Raw genomic sequence first — 20,892 nt, forward strand, 5'->3', positions numbered from 1 at the left:
TGACTGGTACCTACCCAGCCTGAATAAACTCTTGTGAAATATATCAGTTTGAATTTGATACTCTTTCCAAAAAAGACCATCAAAAAACCAAAACCAAACCAGCCCCATAACACCTACACTTCTCTTCAGTCTCTAAAGTTTGAGGGACATGCATTTCTTAAAATGAAAACTGATGCAAGCAAAAAAAATCTTTGCAGTACTTGTCCCTGATGTATATAATACAGCCTGTGCCTCTAAGAACATTAACAGATAGATAAATTTGCCACAGTATTTCTTTCAAGACATTTTATATAAAATGTGCTTTTTTGCCTTGAAAGACCACTCAAATTTTTCATGGCTAAAACTGATATATTACAGCAAACTTTTGGGCCTACTGACTTTTAATTAATTCCCCTAGGGCAGCCCCTCATACCTTCAATACTTTCTCCCCTGCATCAGTTTTGAAGCAAGACTGTTACACACAGTCCACCTTCCACATGCAGAAGATGGGAAGGCTATTAAAAAAAGAAATAAAGCAAAAAGTTTAAGTTGTTTACACACTGGTCACTAAAGAATTCTTCTAATTCAATTATATTGATTAATCAATCTCAAATTTGCTCTCTATTCATTAAGAAATATAACTAGTACAGCATGCAGTTTTAAAGATGTGACTGTGAGGTGCCTTCGAAATAAGTCTTCCTGTAGATAATGAACAAGATTCTTTAAATCCACTCAATAGTTTTATCATTCTAACAAGAACTTCAACTGTCAAGGTTTGTACAGAAGATGAAAAACTGCAGTCTGGAGAAACTACTAGTTATCTTAGGGAAACAAAGACAATTAGAATTTACAGCTGTCCTGGATGTGAAAGAGATTTTCAATTACTGAAAGACTTGGATAGATCAGATGCACTTCTCAGCAATCGAATAACTCCTCTTCCTTGTACAGCACTTGTTCCACAAGGGGAGGTCTTCACACCACATGGAGAATCACCTAATAAATTAAATACAGTTTGCACATCAAATCAGCCTTTAAAGCTTGCATACATTAATGGAATTTTTCTTCATGCTGTGGAGCTGAACATATTCAACAGCTCTGATTAAAAAAGTCAGGCAGGTTGTGTCCTCCACAAACAGCAAGACCATAAGATCATGATTTCCAGGTGGAACAGAGTTTAACCCAGCATGGATCTCAGGCATAAGATATCAAGCTGCAAACTCAGAATTCTTATTTATTTTGCAGACCTATTCCTCTGAAGGTTAGCCACGAAATGCCCAAATGAACTGAGCTCAGAGGCCTTCTAGTAAAAATAAAAACCTTTCTGCAAGTAGAAACTTTAAAAGAGGAGTCTTTTAACTGAGTTGTGACACAACACTTGGAACAAGGACTAGCTCGGTCCATACATGCAATGATTTAAGAACATGGAGAGTATTTTAAACATAGCCCTGCCTCAAAGCACTTGGGCATGGGAATGCCTTCAGGTAACAGAAAAGCATAAATCAGAGAGCAACATTTTTAAGAAAAATTGCATTTTAAGAGATGTTTCTGACCCTAAGATTCTGTCCAGTAAGAAGAGGCCAGCTTTTCCTGCTTGAATCTTCAGTGTGTGTGCTGTGCACCACTTCCAGGCAACATCTAAGCCCAGAAATTTGAAAAAGTAACAACTGGATTAAGTTTCCACTAAAAAAAATGTGGAAGCTTCAAACTCACAATTAGAAGGAACAAACTCTTGATCCTGTCTTGGAGAACCCAAAGGTTTGTTGCATCCAGAACTCTCAGCTTTCATTTTCTGTATGAAAATATAAATATTCAAAATAAGGTACATGTATCTGCTAACATGAAATATACACCACTATCCATCAAACCTATGGATCATGGTCAAAACCCTGCAAGTTCATCAGTCTGCCCAATATATGTCACAAAGGACAGCATCCAAAGACAAAACAGTTCATGTGAAATTGGCAACTGGAAATAAATCAGGGTATCAATTGAAAAAATCTGACCTGGGTATGTCCAGCATCCAGTTTTACAATCCTGGTATTTGTGCCTTGATCACAATCAGAGTCTTGCAGAGGGAGGTGAGCTGCTGTTAGTGGGACTCCATACACACCAGCAAAGGACTTACTGATGCAGTAACTTGACCAAGAAAAAAAGGCAAACAAGAAAGGTCTGGCTAAGGGTTTGAATGCTGATGTGTGGAAGCACAGCATTTTATGTTCTTCAGCTGGCAAACCAAAGCAGCCAAAGCCTGAGATGCACAGAACAGATACCAGAGGGCAGAAGGACTTGCTGCCAGCATCCCTGCATCCTTCCAAGACCACCAGTCTGTTGAACAACTACACATGAAATGAAAACAAACTGCTTCCCCACGTTATCAAATGCAGCACTTAGAAGTGTGAAAAGCAACTTTTTTTTTTTTTCAGGGCATAGCAGTCCATGATGAGTATTTTGAATGAAAACTATTTATTATTGCCTCTCTAAGTTGCTACTACTGCTGCCATCAGAGACCATAAAGGGCATTTCCTCATTTCCAAACTATTTACTTTTCCTTTCTCCCCACCAAAAAGATTACAGAACCTTATGTATCTACATTCTATGTCAGGCAGTACAGAAGTTTCCAAAGTAGAGATATGCCAGAGCATAATGAGAATACCTCTGAAGTCAAACAGTGAATTCTAATGTAATTAACACTTTTCTCAGCATTGCAATGCTAACAAAATAAAAGCCATCATTCTGGAGTCAACTCCTCAAGCAATACTCACCCCATTTTCTTACAGGATGCCAGAGCACAGCAGATTATATCATTCTCCTCATGCCACTTGCACCTACATGAAATGAAGTTTAGGCTTATTTCAGAAGCACCTACATTGTTCATCAACAAGAACAGTTGGTCTGGCCAGATGAACAGGAACAAATATTAAAAATGGTATCTTTTTGTTGCAGTGATCATGCAGAACCTTTAAAATTTCACAGAGTTCAATAGCTTTGCCCTAAGTTGTTTATGCAGAGTTTAAAGGTCTGCTTATCATGAAATCTACTTCATGCTGAGGTGGGGGGCAGGGAGAAAAGAGAACCCTAAGAGACAAATGGAATTTAAACCATTTGAACCATTTCAAGCTTCCCATTAATGTGAAATAGTTCCTCCTAGCACAAACACCCTCACTTTCCTCTCCAAACCTTAGAGTACATTCCTCCATCCTCCTTAAGGTCCCCCTCTAGAGTGAAGACACTCATGGGAACACAAAACTGCCTGGCTATAAAGACAAAGATGAACCCAATGGTTCTTAAAATCCATATTCCAACCAGACTTCCAAGAATAATTGACATAGTTTTTTAAAATCTACTGAAATTTAAGATCATATTATTGGTTCTTTTCTCAAATTAGTAGCAGAGGAAGCACTAGAATCTATTTCTAAATTAACTGCATAATCACCCAATATGCTCCTGCAGCACTGCAAGCAAATATCACTTTTTGTACCAACACAGAAGAATCTGAAAGCAGGCACATCTACACAAAGAACCACCCAACACACCTGGTATTACTGGAGAAATCCCACAGGCAGACATCCAGTTTTCTATACACCCAGACGTTGGATGGCTCCTTTTGGTATTTCTTCTGGTACAGTTTCATTAGCAGGTCTTCTACTGCAAAAAGCTCCCAGTGGCTCCCAATGCCTACAGTTCAGTGAAAATCCAGGCCAGGAGAACAGGAGTCACTGGATATCCTGCTCAGCTCATTTCTCAGTCAGTCCCTGTTCACTGCCCAGCTCTTTATCACAGCATCAAAGCTCAAAGATATTCCACCAGTGGTTTTAATAAAACCTGGCTTCCTAGAAAGTGGTGGGAGAAAGGAAGAGGAAGGAGCATGCAAAGGAGTTCTAGCTATCAGAACCAGTTTTTATGAAAACTTTTGAGACATGCTTTTCAGACAAATACAGCTGTCCATGATTACACAGCCCTTATTTCTGGAAGGGGAAAAGGATGGACAAAAATTATCCATTCCCTACCTGTTATGCTGGCCATTCGACCAAGACACCAATTAATTCGGAATCTGTCATTAGACTGGAGGAAAGAAGATTTCTGTCATCTCAAAGGAGTACAGTACAGAATTCTGACACTTCCATGACTTCTGTCCAGGTCTGGAAAAGCCACCTCCAAACCAAATTGTTTGTGGCACTGAATGCAATTCCCCTGACGACTATCTTGAAAAGGACCCAAATTTCATGCATACTTCTTCAGAGCCCTGTATTTATGGATGGAACCCAGTATCCTGTCCCTCCCTGCTTTTTAAGGATTAACATTAGGTTTGAACTGAATTGAAACATAATAGACCTGTTATGAAACTTAAACACCTCTGAATCCTAACATTTTGTTCTGTTGCCTGGAAAAATGAAACTTGAGCAAAAATTTAAGACACGTGTAATTCTCATGGGGAAAAGAGTCACGAAAACGTAAAAATATCCTTTCAAAAAAGCAGGATTTCTGACTATTATTGAGCACATCCAATTTAAGTCAAATCTTAGGAGCCCTTAACCAAAGTCATAACAATGTCAGAGAACAAAAGACCCTGTTCATCAGTAGATTAGAGCCAGAAGTGCAGGCTGAAAATAAAAAGGCAGAAAATTAGGTCTTTGCTTTATAAAAAGGTTGGCTTCTAGAGGCCGTTTCTTCCTGAAAGGAACTGGGACAGTCTGGAAAAAGTGTCTTCCCCCACTTAGTTTACTCTAAAACCTAATCAGTGTGCATGTATCTCTTTAGTCATCCAACAGGAGTGAAAGCAGAAGTGGAGATTCGGAGCTTTGACCTTGGCCATACCCTGCAGAAGAAGCGAGGCTGAGCGCCCCCGGCTGGCTGGGCAAACTCGACGAGTTCCTGCAGGACAACCGCGTAACAAGAACGAGGAAGGTGAAATCCAGATATGGGGATCTTATGGGTTTCATCACCTAATGGAGGGGCAAGGGAGACAGGGGAAAAACAAATAAACAACAACAAAAAGCCACAAAATTGTGAGAAGTCCAGTTTCCTTAAGAGATACAGTTCCCTCCTCCTTTTTACCTTTCTGTATACATATATATGCACACAAACACACACACTCCTCTCCACAGACAGGGTCTGTGTTTAAGCTACCAAAACCTTGCTTCTGTCAGCAGCTCTGGGCTGTGAGCAAACACACACACTCCTGCCCCTTTTAAAAGGCCATTATCCAAGTATTAGATGTACACAGGCCAAGTTTGTTCCCTCTGTACACAAGCAGAGGAAGTGTCCTAATAGAAACAAACTGGAGTCTATAAACATTACTGAGAGTCACAAAGGAAAGAAACAGGCAGGCCAAGCCAGACACAACAATGGTGCAGGTATTTTAATTTTGTTAATATATGCCAAGCTGCTGAACATAACTTTTAAAGTAGTATCTTTGAGTTACCCTGTTGTTAATCAGCACTTCATGCTGAAGATACACACAGAGACTATCAAGACTTACAAAACATTTGGACAGAGGTCAGATAAGCTGAGTCTAAAACTGCACACCATTCTTTTTCTCCATTAATACTCACCAGCAGCCTGGCAGTGGTACCGAAAACCACGTGGTGGTACTTCTGCAACCAAGAGAGGAGAAAGCACAATCATCATCCAACACCACCAACAACAGATCCTTAAGTCAAAGTTCCATATGCAGAAAGGAACAGCAACTTCCCTTGTGGCCTTGTGAACATGCCACAACTATTTTTGGAAAAGTTATTTTCAGTTCAATACATTTTAAAACACAAAGTGCATTGTGAGTGTGTTTAGGTCCAACTAAGAGAAGCATTCATTGACATGAAACATAAAGCACAAACATGTGCAAGTCCTCCTGGGTTTAGCCTACCCTCTCTGGAGTTACATGAAGTTCTGACACTAATTCTCTTCAGAAACAAGCTCAGGACTGCTCTGATATTTTAAGAAGTCTGACCATTTATAATCAAAGAAATAAACTTGTCTTAATACCAGAAGTGCAACCCTGGGCAGCAGTGACCCCAGAAAGCCTCCCTCTCACCCCAGTACTTCTGACTTTCCTGGAACTCACCTGGATCTATGAAGTGGTGGAAATCAGCCAGGATGCCATCTTGCAGGGAGTACCTGACACACCCAATCTCACAGGGCAGGAAGCGCTGCTCGCAGTGGGGTGGCAGCTTCCCGTAGCTGTAAATGTCCAGGAAGTAGAAGATGTCTGCAACCATATCTAAAAGAAAAAGAACAAAACCATCTTCAGACAAGCCATCAGAGGTTACAGAAGCCATGCTGGTCTCCCCTCATCAAGGGGAAGCTTTGGTGAAATTTCTCCTATGAGTGAGTGAAGAGTAACAACAAGCAAAACCCACAGCTCTTCCTCTGTATCCAAGATGACAACACCTATGTAGAATTCAGGCACATTGGACACCTTCCAGAGATCCTACTGTGTGTAGAGGTGGGGCAAAAGACCCAAAAAATACAAGCAACTAAACCCACATAATGTTAAGAGGCCTGCAATCCAACAGGAACTGTTGTTCTTTTTAAGGATAGGTCTCTTGGCTCTTTCATAAAATAAGGTTAGGGAAACACCAAATCAGTAGCTGCAAAACAGTCTCACAAGCTAAATTTGGCAGCTTACACCACTTAAACGAGTTGGTAGTAATCCTGTGGGGCAAGAAGATGAGAAGTCTGCTAATTAAAAGGATTGCTTTTCCACCAAATGAGCTCCCAAAGAAAGTGGCAAGAATACCCAACACAAATGTTAAGGAACAGATTTATCATTTACTCATTAAAAAGTATCCAACTATGACAAATATTTTACAATACACCTTAATCCTTCTCTTCATGACCATCACAATGTCCTCAGTGAAGTTTAATACAGCTATTTAATCCTTACTCTTAACTACTGCCCCTCATCAAAAGAGTCCTACTTGCTCTACTAGAGATGTGTAACTGTCTTCACACATAAATAATTTTGTATGCCAGTCTTTAAGACATTTAACACCTGCTGCCCTAAGCCTGAAGGGTCATGCTCCCTTTTGTGGGTCTTAAACAGTACGAGCTCAGAGGTCATAGGAAAGACACCTCTCCTACTTTATGAAAAAATGGATACAGCTCCAGGGAACCATACAGAACTTGAACTGGGAAATATTAAGAGCAGCATCATGAAATGTATCTCAATTATCCTTTATCATTATGCCTCTCATTCAACTAAAAGATGACTTGTGCCAACTCAAGCCAGCCAGCATGATCAGCCCAATCAAATCTGCATCACAATGACAGGGGAGCATGACCCCTGGCACGGAGGGCACGAATAAGCATTTCACTTTTTATGGAGCTACTGTTTCTTGCTTCTCCCATAACCATGGCAACATGAAAACAGTTCAAGAGAGTGAAGTAAAAAGCTGGAGCTTTTTAGACTTAACCACACAGCTGATATGAACTGGCTTCTTGACTTACCTTGTAAGCACTACCTTTTTATTATTTTCCAGAATAATGTAATATTCATTGGGTAGAAGATTACAAATGTGTTCACTACCCAACTCAAATTAGAACAACCACTTGAAGACAGGATACAGGTTAGAAAGGTTTAGTTTTTGGAGTTCTTTCAATAAGGAAGCAAGTCAGGATGTTATAAAGTGCATATTCCCTCTTTTATTCTCCCAATGAGGCCAGGCCCTTGTTTTATTTAATACCTCTATCTTACCAATTTTGAACACTGATATCTAGCAATTCTTAACCCTTTGAAATCAATACAAGTATTCTTTTATGCTGAACTTGGATTATGCCTTGTCAATTCATAAATGTAGGACTTGAAAAATTACCTTTTCCTTAAAAACCTTGAAAAAAATGTTAAGAAACTGTTAGTGGCTATACTCCCATTGAGCTAAAAAACAGAGGATAGAATTCTTGGAGGTTGGGGGGGAATGGTATTTTCCCTGATCTCCCTCTACCTTTTACAGCAGTAGCCCAGTAGTGTAAAATATCTGACACAGATGGCTTTCAGCAAAATGTAAACAGTCTTTGTACAGGTACCACTGAGAATATCCTCAAAGGGCAAGCTCTCATCTACCAGGACCAACTGCTTTAAAATCACCATACCCTGATCATTCTTCCAAGACAGAGCAGAGGCATCTGGCAGAGGAGTAACACTGGGCATCTTTGTGGTCAGAGGAGCAGGAACAGGATCAGGCACCTTACAAGTCTGGAAAAGATGAGAAAGTTTAAAAAAAAAAAACAAAACCACCAAATCAACAACAACAAAAGTCTTCTTGCCCCAAATAAAGTCCTTCGGCTCCTTATATCAGAGGAAAATGCAATATCCACTAATAGCTGGGGTTAGGTGAAAAAGTTCTATATATAAAAGTGCCTGTATACTTGCAGGCCAGGAAAGCAAGATTTCTCTTCAGTACCTTTGTCAACCCATTACTGCTTTGAAGAACTACAGCTAAACTTACAAAATGTAATACAAAGAAAAAAAGAAGTATTTTCTTAAATTCAACCTCTTGCCACAGGCAAGGAACTCTTCAAACTGGAATTTATAACTTTTCTCTGTAAGTTTTATGAAAAAAGCACCTGGCACATGTGTTAGTTGCCTTTGACTAGGAAACAGGTTCATGAAAAGCTGATAAAGCCTTAAGGAAGTCATTGGATTGCTCTGAAAATCCATTCATGAACAATAAGCTTTTAATAGGACGGGAAAAGAAACCTGGCAGCCTTACAGCATCTGATCACTCAAACCCAAATTGGGAATAACATCCACACCCAGGCACATTGATTGCAGATAACCATCTCAGCCAAAGTTAATTATCAGTTTGAACTGTTTAAAACAAAATGAGGAATTATTCCCATCTAAGCAAGCTTTGGCCACCTCCAAAAGAGGAACATGGACTTTCACTACACAAAGTGACCGTGGCTGTGTGTGTACAAGGCTGGGATGAATAAAACAAGAGCACATAATCTCATATATACATATTTCCACTGATACAGTAAGGATGGTGAGTTTTACTCTGGTAAAGCAATTATTTGTTCCTCTCTCTGTTCACAATCTTCTAAAATGCTACAACTTGTGGAAGGAAACACAGAAGCCTCCATTTGTGACTTTCCTGCCGTTTCACTTAGTTCTCTCTGGCATATAAAAATGGAGTTCCATTAATTACACACACTCAGCCTGATACACGACACAAGGATGATCACATTTTAAACAGCCTTTTCCCAGACATGCAGGCCCCCAAAACCAGAAAACATTGCCTAACACCTCCCTTCTAGTCTAGACTAATTTAACTAATCCATTTTTACAAGTTACTGCAAACTACAATCATCCTGCCATTCTCTCTATCAGCATGTAAGTATTTTGAAGTCCTGGAATTTATCCTCACCATTAATTCATAGTTCACAGTCATTATCCAGTAACAGAGCATTAAGAAGTAAATGCAGTATTATCCATTTACTCAGAGGGTAAATGTGACTTTCTTTCCTTGGACACACGAGTTTTTACACTACCAACAAAGACTGAAATGAAATAAAAGTAGCTGACACCTCACATAATTCAAACTCTTAAGTAACTCTGCTTCAGAGAACTGCTGGGAAAGGAAAAGAGACAGAAACAAACAAACGGGACAAACACCTTTTCAAGGCAGTAAATAGCAGAAATTATCCGTTTAGCACCATTTCAGACACAACCATACACACTCAACCCAACTACCTACTTCTGTATTGTTCTCCACAACACTGTTACTACTCTCCCACATCCAACTAACCTAAAGATAATGGCAGGGTGTAATTATTCTATTTGTGCATAGGCCAAAACACTTCATTGACCTGGTTCACTACACAACCCCTCCAGAACAACAAATGAGCTGCTTCTAAGACGTGCTTTCAGGCCATCGGACAAGAACTACCTAAACCAATGACACCCAAAAAGCAAAAGCAACATGAACCTATGACAAGAAGTAACTACAATTTACAGTATAAATGAAAAAAAAAAATTAAATCAAGCACTGCAAAATACTGTTAAACATAAAGCTAGGGTGTTAGAGAACTACATTTTACTTGGTACAAGAGCCCAAAGGAACAGGCTGTGATGGTTCAAAGAGGTATCAAGTGTTTCCACCTTCACTGTCTTCTGAGAGCGTTTCTTGCTATTCCACGTACGAGCCTTCTCTGCATACATCGTCTTCTCTTCCTCTGTCAGGGACTTGAAGAAAAATCAGCTGTTACAAAAAGGTTTCTACCTTCTTCTCTACTTCCTTCTAGTAGTCCTACAAACCAACAAACTCCGTGTATAAGAAATCACTCCTGCCCTTCCAAAGGACATTACTGATGGCCGCCAAGACTAACTCAAACACTCCCAGGCGCTTTTTTCCTAAAAACGCCATAAGCCTTTATTAGAAATACACAACAAGGCGAAGGCGAAGTACCTCCGAGTGAGGGCAAGCCACAAACAAGAGACCTCCTGGAACTCCTCCTGCCAGCCGGGGATGGCACCGCCACCACCACCCCACCCACAGCACACGAACCGGAGCAGTCCCCGCGCTGAGGGGAGGACGGCACAGCCACCTGAAATGGCGCCGAGCCCACCCTCCGCGAAAGGCCCCGCCGGCATTCCGCCCTCACCTCCCAAGCCTGGGAGCAGTGGGGGACGGCGTCCCCCACACAGGCCACGGACAGCCCGCGCCGCTCCAGCTCGGGCAGCTGGTCGTGCACGAACCACAGAAAAGCGCTGCGGTGGCCACCGCGCCGAGCCATGGCCTCGCCGAAGCGCGCTGCCCACACGCGGCAGCGGCGCCGCCCCTCATGAGGGCGAGCGGGGCGGCGCCGGCGCGGGCCGCCGGCCGGGGCGGGGCGGCCATGACGAGGCGGCCATGGCGGCGCCTTCCAGCCCCGCCGGGCTTGGGCTGTGCTGCCCTGTTTGAGCTTCGTCTGCTCCTTTCCATTGTGAAAAATGCGTATTTTATAATTTGGCTTTTCGCAAATATTAAAATGAATAGTATATGTGTTGTGTTAGAAAGTGATGCTGTATTAATTCTCTTAAGTAGTGTGTTAAATGTAGTTTTCGTTGATAAGAAAATGTTCAAATAGAAACTATGCTATGTAGGATACTTTTTTTTTTTCCTAAAGAAAGGACTCGCGCCAGATAGCAGCCAAGGACGCCTAAATCTTTCAGAGAAAGAGAATTTATTGCCCCATTATCAGGAGAAACGAACTTCTTCCTGCCTTGCTCAGGCAGGACAGCGCTGTTAGGATTCAGAGGAAGAAGCTGACCCTGACCAGACAGAATCCTGTGTTTGAATGGAATTTATGCATCAGGTATGAGATGTATGAATATGCAACAGGTTATTGTTTTTAAGGGTTAATCCTCTGTTAACGTGTGTCCTTTTTCAGGCTTATGCTGCCCAGAAAAAGGTACCCGGATGTCCATAACTCTGTGTTTCTATTGTCTCATATTGTCCTAATTCAAATTGTCCAAAATTTTTATTACTCTAATTATATTGCTATTTTTATAACCATTTTATTACTATTAAACTTTTAAAATTTTAAAAACAAGTGATTGGCATTTTTCACACCAGCAATAAAGTAGAGTTATCAGTGGGACAGATAGCGGCCAGCAAGCCCCAAGGATCACAGAACCATGGAATGTGAACAGAACCGTGGAATGTGAAGAGGTTGGAGTGGCCTTAGAGATGATGTAGTTCTGGGGATGACTTCTGCCAGAGCAGGTTGCTCAGAGCTCCATCCATCCTGGCCTTGAGCACTTTCCAGGGATGGGCAACTTCCCTGGGCAACCTGTTCCTGTGCCTCACCATCGTCACAGTAGGGAATTCCTTTCTAATACCCAGCCTAGATTTCCTGTCTTTCATAAAATAAAACGAGATGCTGTATGTCAGTAGAACCAGCTAAGTGGTTAGCGCACCTTAGTCAAGGACATTCTGTAGCAAACAAGCTCTATGGATGAAGTAAATCAAAGTGTTGATGTATATATTGCCAACTTGGCAAAAAGTTTAAGGCCCGTGCATCCTGCAGAATTCTAAAATCAGTGTTGGGAGAGACCTTTAAGATGAACCAGTCTAACTCAGCACTATCACTGTAACCCCTAAACCACAAAACCACATCATCCAGTGTCAGATCCAGGTGCCTCATAAACATACCTGGATATATGTTAACTACCTTCATTGCAATATTAAAAATCACACCTCCAGGTCAAAAAGATCCCTGTCTAGGTGAAGATCCTTCCCCTGAGCATGCATAGGAGTCTGGTGGGACTATGTAATTGTATGGTAATTATTACCAATCATACTTGGGAGGTTACTAACAACATTTTTGTGTGTAAGTAATGGCATAGAAAGCCCAGTGGGCTGTGCTTGATTTATGAAATACCACCAGGCACCCAGGCTTCTGCAGCTCCAAAATAAGTAAATAATCAATGTCTCTATCAAGTGTGCAATTATTGGCCTATTGCAAAGCACATAGATGAATCTGAATTTTGTGGACAACAACCTCACAGCAGGTCCTGATGAGAGTGTGGCATGGCTGCTCTTCTTAATTTTTTTTAATGTTCTTTGGGTGCTGAAGGATAAGAAATACCCAATGGGAACATGAGTTTGCACCAGGTTCAGGAAGGAGAAGGGGAGAAAGCAGAGATCAACTTCAGGGGAGAGCCCTGGGTTTAGTTTTGAGATATATGGCAGGAAAGTGGAGGAAGTGAGTGGGCATGTGTGCACTTGGAAGGACAAACTCATTTATTAAAAATTATTTGGGAGTTCATGTTACACAAAACTGAGGCTGCTGTTCAGACTCTCTTTTTGTGGTTTTGGTTGCTTTTTGTGGTTGTTGGGGCTTTTTCCCTTCATCTATCTCATTGACATGACTGACACTTCCTTCACTGAAATTGCATAGGGAACCACAGTTCAGATGAAATAAAAGCTGGAAATAATCTGATCTGCATCATCTTGATAAGTGGCACAGAGTTGCTTCCTGCCTTAAGCTTTCTATTGATCTCTCAAAAAATCAAATGATCTTCAATGGCCATAGCAAAAACAATTAAACAAATAAAGAGAAGCTAGCAGGGCAATAATCACAGCAGGTCAATAATCACAATTGGCTTTAAAACAAAGTTTAATCAGTTTGCAGAAATCTGGTTGTCTGGAACAGAGGACCCTACATTTGACACCAGAAGGGTTACTGGAGTGGCAATACTGGCATAGGCCCTGATTAACTTCTGGCCTGATTTTCCTTGGCCAGGGCATGTGATGTCTCCCACATTCCTTGCTGTTCCTCGTCTTTTGGGGAATCTCCTTCTGCATCCATCTGCTTCTCATGCAGCCATCTTCAGTGGAGTTATCCAGTCTCCATGAAAATAAATGGTGCAGCACTGACATGGAAGAGGCTTTGCAATTCTCCATCCCAGAATCCTCTTGAATTTGCTATAAACTTAGACATGAGGATAAAAACAGCGATGAAACACATCTATGCATTTCCAAATCACTGGAAAAATCTGCCTCTTTTCCTCAATCTAGCCACTTTTTTTCATCTTTGGGTAAGTCTGCTCAGCTCTAAAGGAGGTTCAGCCTTAAACCTTTGACTTAGCTGATTATATTTGTCAATGCTGGAACTGCTGAAAGGTAAACTCAGACCAGAATGCTCTTGCATCTCCCTGGTGGCTGGTTTCTCTGAGGGTTAAAAAATGCTGGCTCATTCTGGAGGCAGTTCTGTCCTGCTCAAATATTGAGAAACAGTTTGGTTTGTGTTCCACTTAGGAAATTTGCTGTTAAACATACAGGAGGAGTCAATCACATTGTTAAAAATGTAGAAAATCATTATGTAACCTCAAGGTAAGCATTTTTAAAGTCACTTTTACTGCTGTGGAAAATAATTTATATTCCAGTCTAGCTCCAGATACATTAATGCTAAGTCTCTGAGGAAAGACTGCAAGAAATGACTTGTATCTTGTAAATATAAACATCTGCACAGAGCCTAGTTCTTTCAGGCAGAAAGGCAAGTGTTTGCTGTTATATTACTGTAAGAGTCGTTGCTAGGAGTGCATCTGTGCACTTGTGTTTTATTTTTCTTCACATCATATTCTTTTCTCTCATGTGCAGCTTTGGGACCCACCCTTATGCAGCCCTTCCTTTTAAAGAAATTCAGATAATGTGTGCATCAACTGTTTGAAAAACACAAGGCTCCAGTGATAGCTCTCCTAGGGCTAGAGGTGTGGTTGGAAAATAAAATTCATAAGCAGTAGAGAGAGAAAGGATTTTCCTCTGTGGGGTGGGGGTCAGATTAAAAAAACAGGGAACAGATCATCTTCAGAGCATCATACCATCAGTATTCTTCCCCGGGGACCTGAGGAGAGCCCAGTGCCTCTGAAGAACTCATGTTTTAAATCTTCATTTGCCTGCTGTTTAACTTAGCAGGCAAAGGACTTTGCTGGACCATTTACACTGATTTGAAAATAACATTTGTACCACTGGAGCCCTTCCAGCAGATAACAACAGTGTTATGCCAGTATTTATATATTACTTGGGGTTTTTGTTGTTGTTGTTGTTTCTTTTAAGCACTTAATTTAGTTAATTGATGTGCCAACACTTAAAAGTCCTCTGTACCTGGCTTTGGAAACACAGCTCCAGAATTTACAAAATCAGTATAAATGGTCCAGAGAACTCCTCTGCCAGCCTTTGCTTTTCCATCAATGCATGGAGTTTGCCAGCATCTCAAAATAGGGACTATGTACCCTGGTACTATAGGGACAGAAAAACTAACTGGAAATTTTCTGCCAGTAATGTATTTGCATTCATTCAGGATTCAAGGCTATAATCTTTCCTTGAAGGGTGTTTTTTGTCAGAAAGAATGAGCAACGTTATTCTACAAAGCATGGCAGTGACTACATCTGCTGTTCCCCACTTACCTGCTGCTCTGGGACTACAGCACTCCCCCACAAAGGGAAATATTTGGTGTTTATGTTGGAGGAATCAGGCCAGATCCATCAGCCCAGGAGAGGCGAGGCTGATGCAACTCCACACTCCCAGATCCAAGTGAAGGGAGGTCAAGTGTGTATTCCCAGCCTAACCCAGCTCCTGCTGCGGTTTTCCCAGTAGGGATGAGCCATCCTCTCCCCCTCCCTGGCTCTCAGGGCACACCACCTTCCCAAAAACAAGTCCAGCTGGATTGTGACTAACACTGTCACGCTCCCTCCCTCCTGGCACCACTGACATGAGGGCTGCTGGTCTGCTCTAGGGGACAGTAATCCTGGTCACTCCCTCACACCAACTGGTTCTTTCTATCCCCTTATCCATCTATTTATCTTACCTATTCCTTCCTAAATCACCCAGATCTCTCCCTTTCTTTGCCTTTGATTCTTTCTCTAAGCATCCCACGAGGGAGGAGTGCTATGCAATCCTGAGATGCTCTTCTGTCGCCCTGGTTTTTTAAGTTTTTCTAAGCTTTCTGCTGTTTACATTCTTGTAACGAACTTTCTCACACACTTTCTGTAATTAACTTATTGTTTTGCATTCTTCTATGGAGGAGGAGAAATTTGATGAACTGTTGGTTTGTCCAGTGCCATTGGAGAGGTGGCACTGTCATCCTCCAATTCACTGTCACTTTTGGAAATCTATAAATGTTGGAGTCAGAATTAAACTTTCCCTCTTTTTTACCTTGGAGAGTTCAGTGTCTGCGTCGTTTTATTTCATGTCCTTGAGCGACACTCTTCCCTTGCATCCCCTAATGAGTCCTAAATCTGTAGGATACAGTCCCCCTCAGTCCTAAAGTTGCTGTGGTGTTGGCTTATCGTGACAGGCTCCAGTCTGTATCCTGGAGCCTATCCTGGAGCCGAAACTTTCCTGGGACAGCCCTAGGAAGAGCCTGGAATGGTTTTCCTTTATTCTGAGTTCCTATCTGAGGGTTCCCATCTGCCATTGTGTCTCTGTGCTTCTTTGGACTTGTGAAAATGGGCCATTGATGAGCTTCTGTGGTGAGTGTGGGACGAGCCAGGGCAGGCTGTTAGTTGGGCTGCCAACCAGTGAAGTGCCATTGTCCCTCTGCACTCCTTTGTGTGCTTTGGAGACAAGCTTTTGTCACATAATCTCACGGCTGATTTCTTTCCCAGCCTGGTTATGGAAATTAAAAAACATACAAATTCTCTGGAGAGTGATACAAAGTATAGACCAGTAATTATTATTGTTCTACATGCAATGCATAAACATCTCAGGGATGGGAGCCTGCAGGCCTCCCTTCCCCAGGTGAATGATTTAACCAGTCAGCTACAGCTGCCAGCTTTCTTTTTTGACCTTTTGACTTAGTGAATCCTGGGTTTCTTTTTGAACAGTGCCACGACTGCAAGAGTGCAGGGTGCCTTACACCTCACCTATGTGATCAAGGATGTAACTTAGTACATCTAGGAGTCAGGAGGCCTTTTTACAAGACCTCCCCTTGCCCTATTCCCATGCAGGGTTGTGCTGAGTGTTGGACCTGTTGAGAATATCCTGGACCAGGCCTCATGGTTGGTATCAGCACCTTTCTTCCAGGTTTCTCAGGGAACTCAAATGAGAGCTGATAATGCTTCTGTCTTCTCTTCTGAAATAGTAGCATTTATGTTGGGGGCTGCAGTCATGGAATTGTGGGATGCATGGGACCTGCTGGACAAGTGCTGTAACCCTGCTGACCAGGAGCACTAAACCTGGTACGTGGCAAGCAGCAGCCCAGGTGTGCTACAGCTGCATCCCCTCTGTGCCATCAGCTTCAAACACCCTTGATGCCAGGGCTCCAGTGAAACCATCACATTGTTCCAAGTACCCTGGGCAAAGTCTGGGAAATCCTTAACATCAGATCAGACCAGGTTTTTAGGCAGGAATCAAGGACCTGGCTGTGACACCCCAAATGTGTGAAAGCCTTGCCTTGGGTGTTTGTTAGACATCTCTGTGCTCAGGATTATCTGGGTATGCAGAGAAGGAAAACTGTAGGCCTTTAGGCAACTTTTACAGGACATATGTGCTTTCAGTCTCAATCTGCTGCTGAATTAGGTTTTTATTTTTAGATTTGAGTTCTAAATGTTAGGTACCAAAAATTTTCCAAAGTCTTGTTTTGGATCTGGCTCTAAGTAGGATGACCTGAGTAATTACAGACCTGTTAGACTGACAGAGATCCTAGGGAAAAGAATAGAATCACTGATAGAGGATTTACTTCAATAATGAATTAAGGAAAAGTAATGTAATTATTGCCAATCAACATGGGTTAGCAGCAAATACATTCTGTCACATTGGTTTGTAATTGCATCAAAAAGATATTAAGTGTGGTTACTAAAGGTAATGCACTCAGACACATGAAGCATGTGACTCGACCACACAACACTGAATCAAGGATGCAGATTTATGATACAAAGACCATCCAGTCCCTGGTTAAAGCATTAGCTTTAGGTGTCTCAAAATGTAATTTTAAATGAGGAATTGTAATCACACTTCTTATTAAGATCTTTCTTAGGTTGTTTCTTGGCTGCATACTACTAAATACTTGTTGGTAGCTTTCAACAAAACATGTAGTCATCGCAGTTACTTGCAAAAAATACAAAGTTTGAAGGACTACTTAATAAGGTAGGTGATAGAGTGGGATATTGACCAAAGAGGAGCTTTTTAAGTGATGCTACATCAAAAGGAATAACAGCATCATCCCTGGAAGGATAAACAAATGTTAAGCAGGGATGATGATGCTGTAATACTTCTACGTTCATGCTTTTAGCAGCTGGGCCTGGGATGCTCTCTCCAGTTCTGGTGTTAGCTCAAGAATAAAACAAACAAACAGTCTGTTGAACTTCCAGAGAGGATGTTAAGGGTGCTTTGATCACAGCCTGCCATTACCTCTTCAGAAGTGCCTTAAGGATGCCTTGCCCTCTGACTTGGCAGTACTAGAAAGTGAAGTTCGATTAAATTAGGGGCAGGGTGAGGTCCCTTCCTACTCAAAGTAATCTGTGATTCATTTTTGTAACATACAGGCTGTAGTTCAAACTAATCGATGTAGTGTGACAAAGCGATGTGGCCTATTTTGGGAAAGCTGGATTGAACAATCACAAAAGTCCAGGTTGTGAACTCAAAGTCCTTGGAGGTATTTGTGCTGCCCACAGTTTCTCTGCAGCCAAAAACTTAGAGGATTTAGCAGCTTGTTACCTCCTAGGTTATCTGTAGATATGCAAGCAGAGTTTGTCCCATTGTGTATTTTTGCCTATAATGACACACAAAAGATGGCAAGCTGGGATGATTCACTTGTGATCCTTTACCTATGTGATAACTTCACAAAACGTTATTGCTGACATGCCATTAGTGTTTTAAATGAAAATTTCAGGTTCACTCTGTAAGTGTAGCAAAGGCATGCTGTGATTTTTGGTGTCTAAAAATGAGTCAGGAGCAGCATAGGAAATTTATACAGAGGAGTAAATACTATAGGAGAATGCTGTTCTCTTGCGTTCTTCCTAATGCTGAATTTATATTACAGACTTGAAGGTTCATTGTAGTGAGAAAGCCAAATTTCTCCATTAAATATTCTAAGCATTTCTTGGTACAAACATAATGATTAAAAACAATAGCAGTTTATATATACATATCACTCACTCCTGATGTTAATGGGACGTAAAAGCTCTGTATTATTGTGCTATCAAATGTAACCAGGCAGCTTGGATAAAAAACAACATAGAGAGTGAATATATTTCAACAATGTCTTGCTGTGAAGCTATCAAGGATTAATAGGAGATTCCAGTGTAACGCAGCAAACGAGGAAAAGTTTTACTTAGTAGCTTTCTGAAGAGACTCACTAAACGCTATGAACTGATGGTGTGTCACCCAGTAAGTTCTGCGACGTGCTGATCTCAGTACTAAATCAAGAGAGCAGTGTCTAATGGCTGAGTCTAGCATGGCATCCCAGAAAAGCTGTTGAAATCACTGTTTCTATGGAAATTTCTACAAGGGAAATCCAGGGGGCTGAACGGCATGAAAATCTTCCTGCAGGGATGGTGCCGAGATGGGTCATGCTGACTGAGGTGCTGGTGTAAATCGTTCCACGGGGCGGTAACTTAAAAAGCTGACTCTGCTGATCAGCAGAGGAAACGACCACAAAAGATTGGTACTGGAAGATGAGACGAGGAAGGGAGGGAGGAATGAAGTACTTGGCAAGGCGAGAAAAGAGCCAGCAGCTGCTACAGCATGAGTAAAAATCTGTTTGTTTGTTTCCCCATTGTTCAGCTGAATTTGTTCATGATCCCACGGCTTAGAGAACTCCCTCAGGTGGAGTCACGGGATCAGCAGTGAAATCAAACAGGGTTGCAGTGTGGTATTCCTCCGGTTCTGCCTGGGACTAAATTACCCAGGGCAAACACCGGGAATTTGCTCATCCGATTGTCAAGGCTGTCAAGTGACTGAGGGAGATGAAGGTTTAAGTCCACCAGTGTGTTGTTTTTTAAAGGACAGAGAATCCCTGCTGTGCTGTGGCTTGAAGCCATCTGGCTAATTGCATAGGAATTTCCCACCGTGTGAAGGTGAAGTGGGGCTAACTGCAGTCATGCAGCTTTCTGTCTTGGGCTAAAAGGAAAGGCAACATCCCAACATTAACTATTAAGCCAGCTCGGATGTTGCAATCAGGAGATCAAAGGTCTACGGAGATCTGGAACATCAATTCAGGGCCTGGGCATCCATTTTAGGTGGATATATACAAATGACAGCTCACATTAAGTGAGAAAGGAGCCTACAGTAAATTTATGAGAATTTCAAAGCAGATATAAATCCAACGTTACATGCAAAACAATGGTGCTTCCTTCTATTGAAAATCTTTCCTTCCTTTGTCGTGAGTCAAAAGTTTAGCTAAAGTGATGCATGCCAAATTTATTTGCAAAAGCTGGCGTAGATTAAAAAAAACAACTACCAAAAAACCCCAGTGGTAGCTAACAATAGTGACGCATTAGGGATTGTACTGCTCCCAGTGTTAAACACATGAGATAATATCAACATCAGCATTGTCTCAGGAAACTCTGGATCAGAATCCTGGCCAACTAAGTTACAAAAAGGCAAGGAACCGGCATTTCACTTAAAATTTTGATGTTTATCAGGACAAATGGTTAGGGGAAGGAGAGAAAAATAGCTTTGTGTTTACGTTTTAGGAGTCTTACTTCAACCCGTTCAAACTTTCATGGATTATATCCTACTGATAGGTAACAGTGGTGAGGCAGGCCCAGTGCTGATGCAAAGTTCCATCTGAATTTTCTGCAACCACATGTTGCTGGAGGCTGAATTTGTGCCCCTATTGAGAGTTTCTACTTCCACCTGCAAGTATGCAGGAAGGCAGTGGGGTGTCAGGTCAGTGTGCTGAAGAACAGCACTGCTGCACATATATACATTATTTAGTGTAACAGGGACTTCCTAATAGTAACTTTTAGCTAGTACTGCAAAACAGTTAAATTCATAATGTATCAGGTAAGAGAAACATCAGGACACTGATTGCGGTGGGTGTGTATTTTTTTAAAAGCAATGCTGAATAAAAATAAACTTCCGTGTGAAAAATATTTTTTAAATAACATTGAATAGCTCCAAATAAAACACTTAAAACCAGATCAACTGCCTAAGGATTGTCTCCTTGTTTAATTCCATTTTAACTGTACTAACAGAGGGAGTACACCTGTCTGAAAACAACCAAAGATGTTTCAACACATTTTTTATCACAGCAAACATGCTGGTTTGGTTTTTCCTTCAGAAATTATTGATCTTTTTTTTTTATTTGCACTTTTAAAGAAAAGCTTGTCTTGCCTGTAGAGAAGTTCAGTCTGAAAGGCAAAATGACGAGAAATCTACAAGCAACCGGAGAACACCTGCTAGAATGTAAACATCTTGTGCAGATTTACTTCAGACGTCCCTGAGCACCCTGCCTTTAGCACCAGGACACACCAAAGCACTTTGC

General features: G+C 41.5%; 1 protein-coding gene across 1 annotated transcript; it reads right to left on the reverse strand.

Annotated features, from left to right (window-relative positions):
- Positions 1 to 856: 856 nt before the first annotated feature.
- MAEL (maelstrom spermatogenic transposon silencer) lies at positions 857 to 10,713 on the reverse strand. Its single transcript, XM_066568228.1, has 12 exons — positions 10,582 to 10,713; positions 10,079 to 10,162; positions 8,068 to 8,170; positions 6,041 to 6,196; positions 5,532 to 5,573; positions 4,795 to 4,922; positions 3,987 to 4,041; positions 3,513 to 3,654; positions 2,742 to 2,804; positions 1,983 to 2,115; positions 1,690 to 1,768; positions 857 to 972 (listed from the first exon to the last, which is right to left on the reverse strand). The coding sequence occupies exons 1-12, from the start codon at positions 10,711 to 10,713 to the stop codon at positions 857 to 859; spliced, it is 1,233 nt and encodes a 410-aa protein (XP_066424325.1).
- Between the last annotated feature and the right edge of the window lie 10,179 nt (positions 10,714 to 20,892).

This window comes from Molothrus aeneus, chromosome 2 (assembly GCF_037042795.1).
Source record: "Molothrus aeneus isolate 106 chromosome 2, BPBGC_Maene_1.0, whole genome shotgun sequence".
NCBI lineage: Eukaryota > Metazoa > Chordata > Aves > Passeriformes > Icteridae > Molothrus > Molothrus aeneus.